Source organism: Vigna umbellata, chromosome 7 (assembly GCF_029865625.1).
Source record: "Vigna umbellata cultivar VRB3 chromosome 7, Vumbellata_1.0, whole genome shotgun sequence".
Classification (NCBI taxonomy): Eukaryota; Viridiplantae; Streptophyta; class Magnoliopsida; order Fabales; family Fabaceae; genus Vigna; species Vigna umbellata.
Window position 1 is genome coordinate 32,951,338 of NC_142171.1, and position 12,449 is coordinate 32,963,786.

General features: G+C 36.2%; 1 protein-coding gene across 1 annotated transcript; it reads left to right on the plus strand.

Annotated features, from left to right (window-relative positions):
• The first annotated feature begins 666 nt into the window (after nt 1-666).
• Nucleotides 667-2,384, plus strand: MGL (methionine gamma-lyase). Its single transcript, XM_047319211.2, has 2 exons — nt 667-1,597; nt 1,730-2,384. Exons 1-2 carry the CDS (start codon nt 850-852, stop codon nt 2,299-2,301), a joined length of 1,320 nt encoding a protein of 439 aa, XP_047175167.1. The 5' UTR covers nt 667-849; the 3' UTR covers nt 2,302-2,384.
• The last annotated feature ends 10,065 nt before the right edge of the window (nt 2,385-12,449 follow it).

Sequence of the window (12,449 nt, forward strand, 5' to 3'; positions counted from 1 at the left end):
AAGCTAACGAGAAATCACAAGGATTAAAAATTAAAATAAGTAAAAAGAAAATTAGAGCTAATATTCTTTAAATATAAAATATACGAAAATTGAAAAAAGCTACTGACTATAGTATTATAAATTATTGACTCACCATCCATAACATATATTGATATAGTAAATGTAATAATCTAACGATGCGAAAAATATCAATAAATTTCTATTATGTATTTTTAAAAATAATTAGTTTTAATTATGAGTATTTTAATTTAAAAATAATTAGTTTTAATTTTGAGACCGTGAAACTAATGCGTACAATACTGGTTGAATTGAATGGTCAAAGTGTTGAACTGTTTGAGGATGATGATAAGCTTTAGTGTGTGGTGGTCATTACTCAACAACCCTCCTGTCCACTAAATTTCAAACGCGTACTCAAATCAAACTGTGTCAAGCTTTCTTTTTCTTAATCAAATTACCATCTTCGACACTATTTTTTTCATAATCATAAATAAAACGAATTTTTATCTTCATTCATAATTACTGTTTATTTTCTCACATCGTAATTCGTTGTCATCCATTTTTATTTTTTCTAAAACTTTATTTGTTATGAGTTTTTGATGTGTATGTTAGGGTTTCGTGAAGCATTAAATAGGGAATTAAATGGTGTCGTAATTGTTGATAATAACAAGACTAATATTAGGAGATTCAGCACATGCGCAAATATCAGGTCCAGGTTCAGCAAATGCGATGGAAAGTGAAGGAGGGATATCAGGGAAGAAATAAATAGAGAGGGGAGTCCTGTCCTCTTTACGATCTATCTTTTCCCCAATCCAATCTCTCTATCTCTCTCCCCTTTGGTTTCCGATTATCATGGCTGAAAACGCGGTGGCCAACAGGAAGCGTTGCGGCACCAACGATGTAGTTTCGGACGGCGATGCCAAGAGGAAGAACGCGGCACGCGACATGGACCCCGCCGCCGCATTGGCCCTCACGCGTCACGAGTTCGGGGAGCACGGCGGCGTCAACATGTCCATCGAGGCCTCCGCCACGTTCACGGTCATGGAGCCGGAGACCCTCCGCCGAATGTTCGCCGGTGAGCTGGGCCCCGACCGCGACTTCTTCATCTACAGCCGCCATTTCAACCCGACGGTGCTGAACCTGGGCCGCCAGATGGCGGCCATGGAAGGCACCGAGGCCGCCTATTGCACCGCCAGCGGCATGTCCGCTATCTCTTCGGTGCTCTTACAGTTGTGCAGCTCCGGCGGACACGTGGTGGCGTCCAACACGCTCTACGGCGGGACCCACGCCCTGCTCTCGCATTTCTTTCCCAGGACATCCAACATCAACACGACCTTCGTGGACATAGACGATTTGGAGAGCGTGGAGAGCGCCATCGTGGAAGGGAAGACGAAGGTACTGTACTTCGAGTCCGTGGCCAATCCCAGCCTGAAGGTGGCCAACATTCCGGAACTGTGCCGCGTGGGACACGCGAAAGGCCTGACCGTGGTGGTGGACAACACCTTCGCTCCCATGGTCATCTCTCCCGCCCGTCTCGGTGCTGACGTGGTGGTTCACAGCATCTCGAAGTTCATCAGCGGCGGTGCTGACATTATTGCAGGTCCCTTTCCTCTTAAGCATATTTGTTGCCGTGATTTGAAATATAAATATATAAATATATAAATATATATGCATGCATGCAAGCGTGCATGCAGGGTTTGGTATGCTGATAATGAAATGTTTGGATTGGCAGGGGCTGTGTGCGGGCCAGCGAGTCTGGTGAATTCGATGATGGACCTTCACCAAGGGGCTCTGATGCTGCTGGGTCCGACGATGAATGCGAAGGTGGCGTTCGAGCTGTCAGAGAGAATTCCTCACCTGGGCCTTCGGATGAAGGAACACAGCCACCGAGCGTTAGTGTTCGCGACGAGGCTGAAGAAACTGGGAGTGAAGGTGATCTACCCAGGGCTGGAAGAGCACCCACAGCATCAGCTCCTGAAATCAATGGCGAACATGGAGTACGGGTACGGGGGGCTTCTTTGCATCGACATGGAAACGGTGGATAGGGCTAACAAGTTGATGAGTCAGTTGCAAAACGATGTTCAGTTTGGGTTCATGGCGGTGAGCTTGGGGTATTACGAGACTCTCATGTCCTGCTCTGGAAGCAGCACCAGCAGTGAGATGACTGCGGAGGAGCAGAGGACTGCCGGCATCTCCCCAGGTCTCATCAGGATGTCTATTGGATACATTGGCACTTTGGAGCAGAAATGGACTCAGATGGAAAAGGCACTCACTAGATTCAACGACACCCACCCCATCCCGTAGTTCTTTCTCTTCTCTTCTTCTTCTTATGCTCCAACACTATGGAATCTTTTATTTTTATTCAATGAAACTATATTTATGTTGCATCAACCATTCTTAACTGCATTCAAACCATCCTCTTCTTCCTTCTCTACTAGGATGAAGGACGTGTAACAGTATTTAATTTACTTTTTAATTAAATTTAATAATAAATAATATTAATTACTAGGACATTCGTTCAAAATAATGATAGAAAGTTATTTATAAAAAAAGTATGATTAGTTATAAGATGCTTATGAGGTAGACTATTTAACCCAATTAGTCTCTAAAAGCTGTCTACTTTTATATTTGCTCTCTAAAATGATTTCTACTTGTAAAAATGGAGATTTTGATTAATAGATTACGAGTTAAGTAGTATCTATTTGTATATAATTATTTCATCTTTTGAAAATAATTGATTTACAATGTAGTACCTCATTACAAATCTATTTTGGAGACTTTCCTTTAACTTTTCACTAGTAAAATAAGAGGTTTTCACACCTCTACTGTCTCGGTTGGAACCTGAACCGAGGCAGTAGGATCTTTTTTTTTTCTTCTTTAGCCACCATTGTGCTTCGATTCTGATTTCAATTCCAGATTCTAATTTCAAACCCCCAAACTAAAAAAAATCAAGATTGCAAAGAAAGAAGCCCAAAAATAAATTTGAAATGAAGTCCCTGTCTCACGCCCTTCTTCTAGATTCCCTACGCTCCTCCCTTTCTCACACCCTTCTTTCAACCCTCTGTCCACCGTCCTCCGCCGTTCCACTTCTTCCGCTAGACGAGTGACCAGAATGGCTATGAAAAACGTTAAAGATGAACAAGACCCGCGCTTGGAGAGAATCTCCTCTACAATTCGAGTTATACCTGATTTTCCCAAGCCAGGAATTTTGTTTCAAGACATAACCACGCTGTTTCACAAACTCAGATAACAAAACTGGAACCCCAAAATTAGATGAATAATTGAAACCCTAAGTCGCAAAAACAAGAACAAAAACCCCAAATCTGAAACTGAAAAACCTAATTCTCTAATTCTCAATTTTAGAAACCCTAAAATGCCAAATCGAAAAACAATTCACTCCGCTGTCGCCTTCCTCGCAACGCGCCACCGCCGCCTTTGTCCGTCATCGTACCCAACACGCGTTCTTATACGAAACAGGAAACCCCTAAAACGCAAACAAAAATAGAGGAAGAAGGAGGAGAAGGAAACTTGCGCCGCGAATCAGAACGACCAACGTCCTCGCACAATCGTCTCCATCGAAGAAGTCGGAGTTGGAACCTTCGCGAAAGCGCTGCCGCTATCAGACGTGACCTCGCTGCGCCTTGCCGCTATCAGACGCGACCTCGTCGCGCCTCGCCGCGTCTCTCCACATCTTCACTGGCCACTCACCTCCATCACAGCACTCTCGCTGCTCGTCCGCGTTCAAGGGATTAAGAAAAAGGGAAGAAGCTTCAGCCTATACTGCCTTGCTGCTCGTGCGCGTTCAAGGGAAAGAGGAGGATCTGGGCTTGCTCTTAACAGCCTATACTGCCTCGGTTCAAAATATAACCAAGGTAATATAACCATACTGTTTCGATTTTTCAGCTTAACCGAACCACTTGCTTGCTTATTACACATGATCAAGGCCATGTTTTCTTCTCCCTTAGAGTCAATTCCAATAGGTGAACCCAACAAAGAACAATGTTTCTCTTTATCCCTTTTGAACCTTGAGCCTAAAGTTGAAAGTGGAAACCCTTTTTGAAATCCTTACCTTGAGTTAAGTAGAGTATGTTTTTTTGGTAATGGAGAATAGTTCAAGTTTGGGGTTGTGAGAAACCAGAAAGAACTTTGTGAAATTCATGAAAGAGCATTGAGCAAAAGCAAAAGTAAAAGAAGAAAGAAAAGATTAAGCTCAATGAAAGGAAAGTTGGGAGTAAATTGAAGATTGGTTTGTCACATAAAAGAAGAAAGAGAGTTATTGTTAATGTGAATAAATGAATTTTTCACTCTCTTACTCAAGGATTTTGTTGTCTAGAAAAACCAATTTTTTTCGTAGCCCAACCTCAATACAAGCCTTAAAAAAGTCCTTGTGATGATAACTTACTTGTGAGTGTGTTTGATATGTGGTTAAATGAAAGGCAAAGTTGATTCATGTGACATTGTGATGGTAGAGTGTAAGAGTTTCACCTCATTATACACCTTTGAGTAGAGTGAAACACTTTTGAGTGCTTGAGTGAAACACTTTTGAGTGTTTGAGTGAAACACTATTTTTGGTGAGGGATAGTTCCATGCACTTTATGATAACATTCTTGCTTGGTTATTGATTATTTATGAGGTTTGCATCTGTTGTGTATGTCTTTATGATGTGAGCACCATAGTTGAAGCTTGATTGGCTAAAGAATCATTATATCTTAACTAATCTTTCTATGATGAGCATACATGAGTGATTTACTTGTCCTAGAGAAAAATGCTTTTTGGTGTGCTAGATCATTGTAGTATGATTATTTTGTTTAAGCCAAGTTATAGTTTGCTTGAGGACAAGCAAAGTTTCAAGTTTGGGATTGTGATAACGGTTGAAAATATCGTTATCTGGTATGCAATTTTGATACTAAATCAACCCTTTTTGGACTTAGAAGCTTGCTTAAACTCATGTTTTTAGTTTAGTTTTGTGAATAAGAGAGTTGAGGTTATACTAGAAGTTTTTATCACTAAATTCTCTTGATTTTGTAGGAAATTGGAATGATTTGAAAGAGGAGAATCAAGACTGAACAGTTCAAGAAGATAGACCGATCGGTGAAATGAGATAGACCGAACGGTGTAATAGAATGCAGACCGAACAGTGTGAGAAAGAAGACAAACTGAACGGTTTGAGAAAGGAGAGGCCGAACAGTCAATAGTGTGAGGCCGAACGACTAACAAAGTAAAACCGATCGGTCCATGACACTTGCGTCAGTAACGTTGGCCCATTCCCCAATTCAGCCCTATTTAAGGCTTTGCTCGACCTAGAGAGGGTATCTTTTGACAGAATTGACACAAATTCAAATTTCTTCAACTCTTTGGAGGTAGAAGAGGATGCGGAAGCTCTCCTCTTCAGTTTTTAGGGTTTTTCTATCTCTTTCATTCCATTGTTCATCTAGTTTCTCCATGATGATGGGGAACTAAACCTTATTTGTTGTTGGGGGATGATGTAACCTTGTGAACTCTCATGTATTTGAATTGATTCCAATATTTTTATGCTTCTTTCATTAATTGTTAGGGTTATTCTTCTTTGCTCAATGCTTGTTATGTTTAACTCATTCATGACATGATTATTGGTTTTCGTGATATGGACACATACAGGGAAATCTAGATCTGGAGAATTGCTCCCAAAAACAGTATTGCCTAGACATTGGGATATGAGTTTTGGTTATCTTAAGCTTCTAAGCATAATGCTAAATTAATTATTAGGGATACAAGACATTATGAACTAGTAATTAAGGATAGGCTTTCTTCATCGAGACATCGGGTTTTAAGTAATTTAGAAAGTGATATTAACATTAATGAAGAAGATGAATTCATATATGCATGAGAGGAAACTCGTGAAATCTAAACCCTAACAACATATTCATCTCATATTTTCAATATCATCCATTTACCTTTGTGTTTTTCTTTCAATTGGTCAAAATTGCATTCATGTTTATTTTTATTGCATTTGCATTCAAAACCCTTAAATTGTTCTTCAAAAGTCTTAATTTGTTGAGTAATCACATAACTGTTTAGTGTCGTGAGTCCTCTGGGATACGATACTTGGTCTTACCATTTTATATTACTTGATACGATTCGGTACACTTGTCGACATCTTAACACACCCCTATTTTAATTTTTGCCCCTACTAATAAAGGTAAAAAGACATTTTTTCCCGTAGGAAAAAATACAAATAAAACTAAGGTTTACCTTAATCCCTAGAAATTAAACCCACAAACTTTCAATCCTAGACAACATCCCTACCAACAAGCCAACACATCACATTGGTAATAATACACACGTATCACAATCTAACAAACATATCAAAACATGTGTTGCACTTAATTAAAATAAAATAAAAAAATAACATAACAATTATGTTCTAACAAAGATGTACACATAAGAACACCAATTATAAAAAAAAACACCAAAGTCTCAAGAATAATTTATTTCTAATCATTATATTATCCACGAGTCTTACAGTGGGACTTAGACTCATACATAGAATTCTAACAATCACCACTTGTTAGGTTTATAGAGGAGGAGGTTAACTAATCTTTTGTTCATTGATTTTTCATTGCTTGATTAAAGCATTGAGGATTATTTGTGTGCGTGTAGTTCTTCATAAATCATAACACTTAATTTAAGTTTGGCTTCAACACTTTCATCTTTAATATCAATATGAACATTTAACGGTGAAATGATTGTCCATAAGAGTGTTCAAATGTCTCGTTGAAAAGGAAACTTTGCAAACTATATCTGTTAGGACAAAATTAAGATATGATTAATCTTATATATGTCATCTTCGCACATTTGTATATTGAAAATAAAATTTAATTATTTATGATTTAAATTTTTTTTGATAAAAATATTTGGTTATCTGAAATAATCTTTTATCTACGTATTTGCGATTTTAGAGGAACTTTGATAGTTGTAGTTTTGATTAGATTTGATTTAGTCAAATCTTAATCATAACAATAACCAACAAACATATGTTAAAAGACTTGTTTTAACATGTTTTCATACTCAAAGGTCATTGCTCATTTTACCTTGTTGTAACAAATCATAGTTAAAACAGCATCTTAAAAAACAATAATCAACCAATAAAATCAAATTTAAATACTTAATGAGTGCATAAAATCACACTTATCAAGGCCACCACCAACTCTCAGTATTTTCCTAGCCTATGCACATAGTGCCACCATCCAAATCCAAAAATAGCATAATAGAAACAAGGCTTAATATCCTATTTTGTTCCCAGTTTCGCTCGAAAATGTCAAATTAGTCCATCCTTTAAAAAATACATCAATTACGTCCTCACTTAATAAAATTTGCATGAATGAAATCCCTTCCGTTAAATCCGTACAAACGATGTTAATTATTTTTCTCTCTCTTCTACTTGAATAATTAACGCCGTTTGTACGGATTTAACGGAAGGGATTTCATTGGTGCAAATTTTATTAAGTGAGGATGTAATTGACGCATTTTTTAAAGGACGGACTAATTTGACATTTTTGAACCAAACTGGGGATAAAATAGGGTATTAAGCCTAGAAACAATTAACAAGAATATAATGATAGTACTAGTTAATCATGATATTCCACTGTATTTGTATATTGTTAGCTTTAAAGCATAAGGAATATTACATTGCTTAGTGTTATAACGAATGTAATATATATTCTTTTTTTGCCCCTTTTCATCCACCTTGACATCGTAGTGTAAATCATTGTAATATTTGCATATTTTACATAAGTGGCATTTACATCTGTTTTTGTAACTATTGTATTAGTTTATAAGCAATGAATTTGAAATGTAGTTTTATCATCAGTTATATAATGATTTATCATTCGTTTATTTTCTAAACGGATCTTAAACTAAGCAATTACATGTCAATTAATTTTTTATGGCTCTCACTCATTCCAAATGTACAGAAGTCAAATTCTTATTTATACTTCATTTATTTCAAGCTTATATGACTAAAGTTTTATTCTTTTACCTCTTGAAATAAACAAAAAGGTATGTAAGTCTGAATTAACCAAATAAGCATCAATTAATTCATTTATTATTTAGTTTCCAATTATTTCAAATATATAGTGAAATACTATTTATACCTTACTCGTTCCAAGCATATCACGTGAAGTTTTATTTATATCTCTAATATTCTTAGAATATACATATGAAGTTTTACTCTTTTACTTAGACAAGTGATTATGAGAATTAAGAAAACTAACAAGAATTCTAATTAGAAATAAGATTGAATTATAGGGTTCTATAACAATCCTAAGAACAACAATTAAAACTAAAAAATAATAGATAAAACTAACTTTGTATTAAAAAATAAAAAAAGACCACTTTAATCACACATGATCTCATAATTAACTACAAAATCAACCTAGAAGGTTTGGCCTTGCATGTGAAAGATAACATGAGAAATAATATAAAAGTAAATGGTGCAATGGTGGTGGATGATGAATCATGAAAAGTGATGGGTGATAAAGTGATGGGTGATAAAGTGATGGGGTGATGATGGATGTTGGATTGAGGTTTGGTCGTCTTTAGTGATGAAATATGTCTTTCAAATATAATCGTCAACTGTATGTATTTTTTTGAGTTTGTAGTACTTTATAAATAATGATTGGGTATTTGATATGATTAAAAAGTTTGATAATGTTTCTTTTTAAACATCAGCTTACTGGACTTTCTTTTCTTTTATGTGTTGTGTCTCTCTTACAATCACCTTCGATGTGAGTAAAAATGATTAAGGCGTTGACTATCTTTAGTGGAGTACGAGAATGCTGGAGAGTGATTGTTTATGTTTTGGATCCCGATATTTTGACAACAAATTTTTGACACTCTTTTAACAACGTCACGTGTCACTATTCCATTGGTTGTTTTTTTATTTTTTTTTAAATATTTAAAATCTGACTTCAGCATTGAGGCAGGTTTCAGAAATTTGTGATTCCAAAAATGCCCCTTGCCCTGTTTCATTAGAAATGAACGTTCTCTCTTGTTTGTCGTTCTCTATCTTTGTTTTCGTTCTCACTCTACGCTTCGTTCTTGCTTTTGCTCTCGCTCTCGCTTTCACTCTCGCTCTTCGTTGCATCTCTTCGTTGCATCTCTTTGTTGCATCTGTTGGTTTTACTCAACGTAGTCGTCTTTGTTGAGTTTATTCTGCGAAATGGCAAGTTTCGGTAACCATGGTCCTTCGACGAGCAAGGTAAATGCGTTGTTCCTCCATTTTTGTTTGGATTTTGGGTTTTCCCTGTTATGTTATATTTTTTGTTGTTTTCGTTTTAAGGCTTTTATTTTTTGGATATTTTGTTTGTCTTTGATGCAGTTGACGGTTCGTTGTCTTGGAGTCAAAGTTGGCCGAAGAGAAAGCTAGAAGAAGAACAACAGAGGATGGTGGATAGAGTGTGCCACATGCAGAATCGTCCATGAACAGCGGATTTGATTCCCCGGGAGGCATATCCACCAATCCACCTCAAATGAAGACGTATGTCAGGATTGGGTCACGAAGGCATTACAAGAGCAGAGCGCTTAAGACTCCTTACACTAGACAACTTATAATAACATATAAGTGATATTTGTATAGACTTCTTAAGAGAATGTAATACAAAATTGTACATAGATGACCAAATGTTTGTAATTTGGAATATATTTTGTTCAATGTTATAAAAGATGCATCTTTCCTTGCGTTACATATTATTACTTTTAATTGAATTGCCTTTGTTATTGTCATTGTCAAATGAGGTTTTGTTTGAATTGTTAATGAATAAAAGGGACCACTTTGATTTACTATTGATGTATTTGATGGACAAATGAAACAATGCTTGTGACATCATGATCCTAGCACAAGTCCTGCAAGTTCTGCACCAAAAATCACACTTGTAATCGTTTATAAGTACTTGGTAAACGATTACACGAACAAAAATTGGAATTTGTACATAAAGTTGTACTGTAGGAGCCACCTATGGTAAGCTAGGGGACCACAGTCAAAATTTTTGTATTTTTTGCATAAATGCAGTGGTTTTGGAGTGATTGTGTTGTTTAAGTGTGATTTTAGTGTGGGAAATCATGTTTGGGCACCCCATGTTGGACATAAGTAACAATTTTTTTGAGTTGAACAACTTAGTTGAAGTCCTGCAAGTGCTGCACAAAAAAAAACACTTGTAATCATTTACAAGTACTTGGTAAACGATTACACGAATAAAAATTGGGATTTGTACAGAAAGTTGTACTACAGGAGCCAGTTGTGGTAACCTAGGGGACCATAGTCTGAATTTTTGTATTTTTTGCATAATGCAATGGTTTTGGTGTGATTTTGTTATTTAAGTGTGATTTAAGTGTGTGAAATCATGTTTGGGCACCCCATGTTGGACATAAGTAACAATTTTGTTGAGTTGAACAACTTAGTTGAAGTCCTGCAAGTGCTGCACCAAAACAAACACTTGTAATCGTTTACAAGTACTTGGTAAACCATTACACGAACAAAAATTGGGATTTGTACAGAAAGTTGTATTGTAGGAGCCAGTTGTGGTAACCTAGGGGACCATGGTCTATTTTTTTGTATTTTTTGCATAAATGCAATGATTTTTGTGTGATTTTGTTTTTTAAGTATGATTTTAGTGTGTGAAATCATGTTTAGGCATCCCATGTTGGACATAAGTAACAATTTTGTTGAGTTGAACAACTTAGTTGAAGTCCTGCAAGTATTGCACCAAAAAAAACACTTGTAATCGTTTACGAGTACTTGGTAAACGATTACAGAACAAAAATTGGGATTTTTACATAAAATTGTACTGTAGGAGCCAACTATGGTAACCTAGGGGACCATAGTCTAATTTTTTGTATTTTTTGCATAAGTGCAATGGTTTTGGTGTGATTTTGTTTTTAAAGTGTGATTTTAGTGTGAGAAATCATGTTTGGGCACCCCATGTTGGACATAAGTAACAATTTTGTTGAGTTGAACAACTTAGTTGAAGTTCTGCAAGTGTTGCACCAAGAAAAACACTTGTAATCGTTTACGAGTACTTGGTAAACGATTACACGAACAAAAATTGGAATTTGTACAGAAAGTTGTACTACAGGAGCCAGCTGTGGTAACCTAGGGGACCATAGTCTAAATTTTTGTATATTTTGCATAAATGCAATGACTTTTGTGTGATTTTGTTGTTTAGGTGTGATTTTAGTGTGGGAAATAATGTTTGAGCACCCCATGTTCGAGATAAGAAACAATTTTTTTTAATTTGAACAAGTTAGTTGAAGTCCTGCAAGGTCTGGAGCAAAAAACAGAGTTGTAATCGTTTACAATACCTTGGTAAACGATTACACGAACAAAATCCTGGATTTGTACAGAAAGTTGTACTGTAGGAGCCAATTCTGGTAACCTAGGGGACCATAGTCTAATTTTTTGTATTTTTTGCATAAATGCAATGATTTTTGTGTGATTTTGTTGTTTAAGTGTGATTTTAGTGTGAGAAATCAAGTTTGGGCACCCCATGTTCGAGATAAGAAACAATTTTTTTCATTTGAATAAGTTAGTTGAAGTCCTGCAAGGTCTGGAGCAAAAAACAAAGTTGTAATCATTTACAAGACCTTGGTAAACGATTACACGAACAAAATCCTGGATTTGTACAAAAAGTTGTACTATAGGAGCCAGTTCTGATAACCTAGGGGACCATAGTCTAAATTTTGTTGGTTTTTGTGTGATTTTGTTGTTTAAGTGTGATTTTAGTATGGGAAATCAAGTTTGGGCATCCCATGTTCAAGATAAGAAACATTTTTTTTTCATTTGAACAAGTTACTTGAAGTTCTGCAAGGTCTGGAGCCAAAAACAAAGTTGTAATCGTTTACAAGACCTTGGTAAACGATTACACGAACAAAATCTTGGATTTGTACAGAAAGTTGTATCACAGGAGCCAATTCTGGTAACCTAGGGGACCATAGTCTAAATTTTTGCATTTTTTGCATAAATGCAATGGCTTTTGTGTGATTTTGTTGTTTAAGTGTGATTTTAGTGTGAGAAATCAAGTTTGTGCATCCCATGATCGAGATAAGAAACAATTTTTTTTTCATTTGAACAAGTTAGTTGAAGTCCTGCAAGGCCTAGAGCAAAAAACAAAGTTGTAATCGTTTACAAGACCTTGGTAAACGATTACATGAACAAAATCCTGAATTTGTACATAAAGTTGTACTGTAGGAGCCAGTTCTGGTAACCTAGGGGACCGTAGTTTAAATTTTTTGTATTTTTTGCATAAATGCAATGGTTTTTGTGTGATTTTGTTGTTTAAGTTTGATTTTAGTGTGGGAAATCAAGTTTGGGCATCCCATGTTCGAGATAAGAAACAATTTTTTTCATTTGAACCTAAGTCATTGAGACCAAATAACTCATAAATATACTTTTATTCAAATATAAAAATTAAATGACA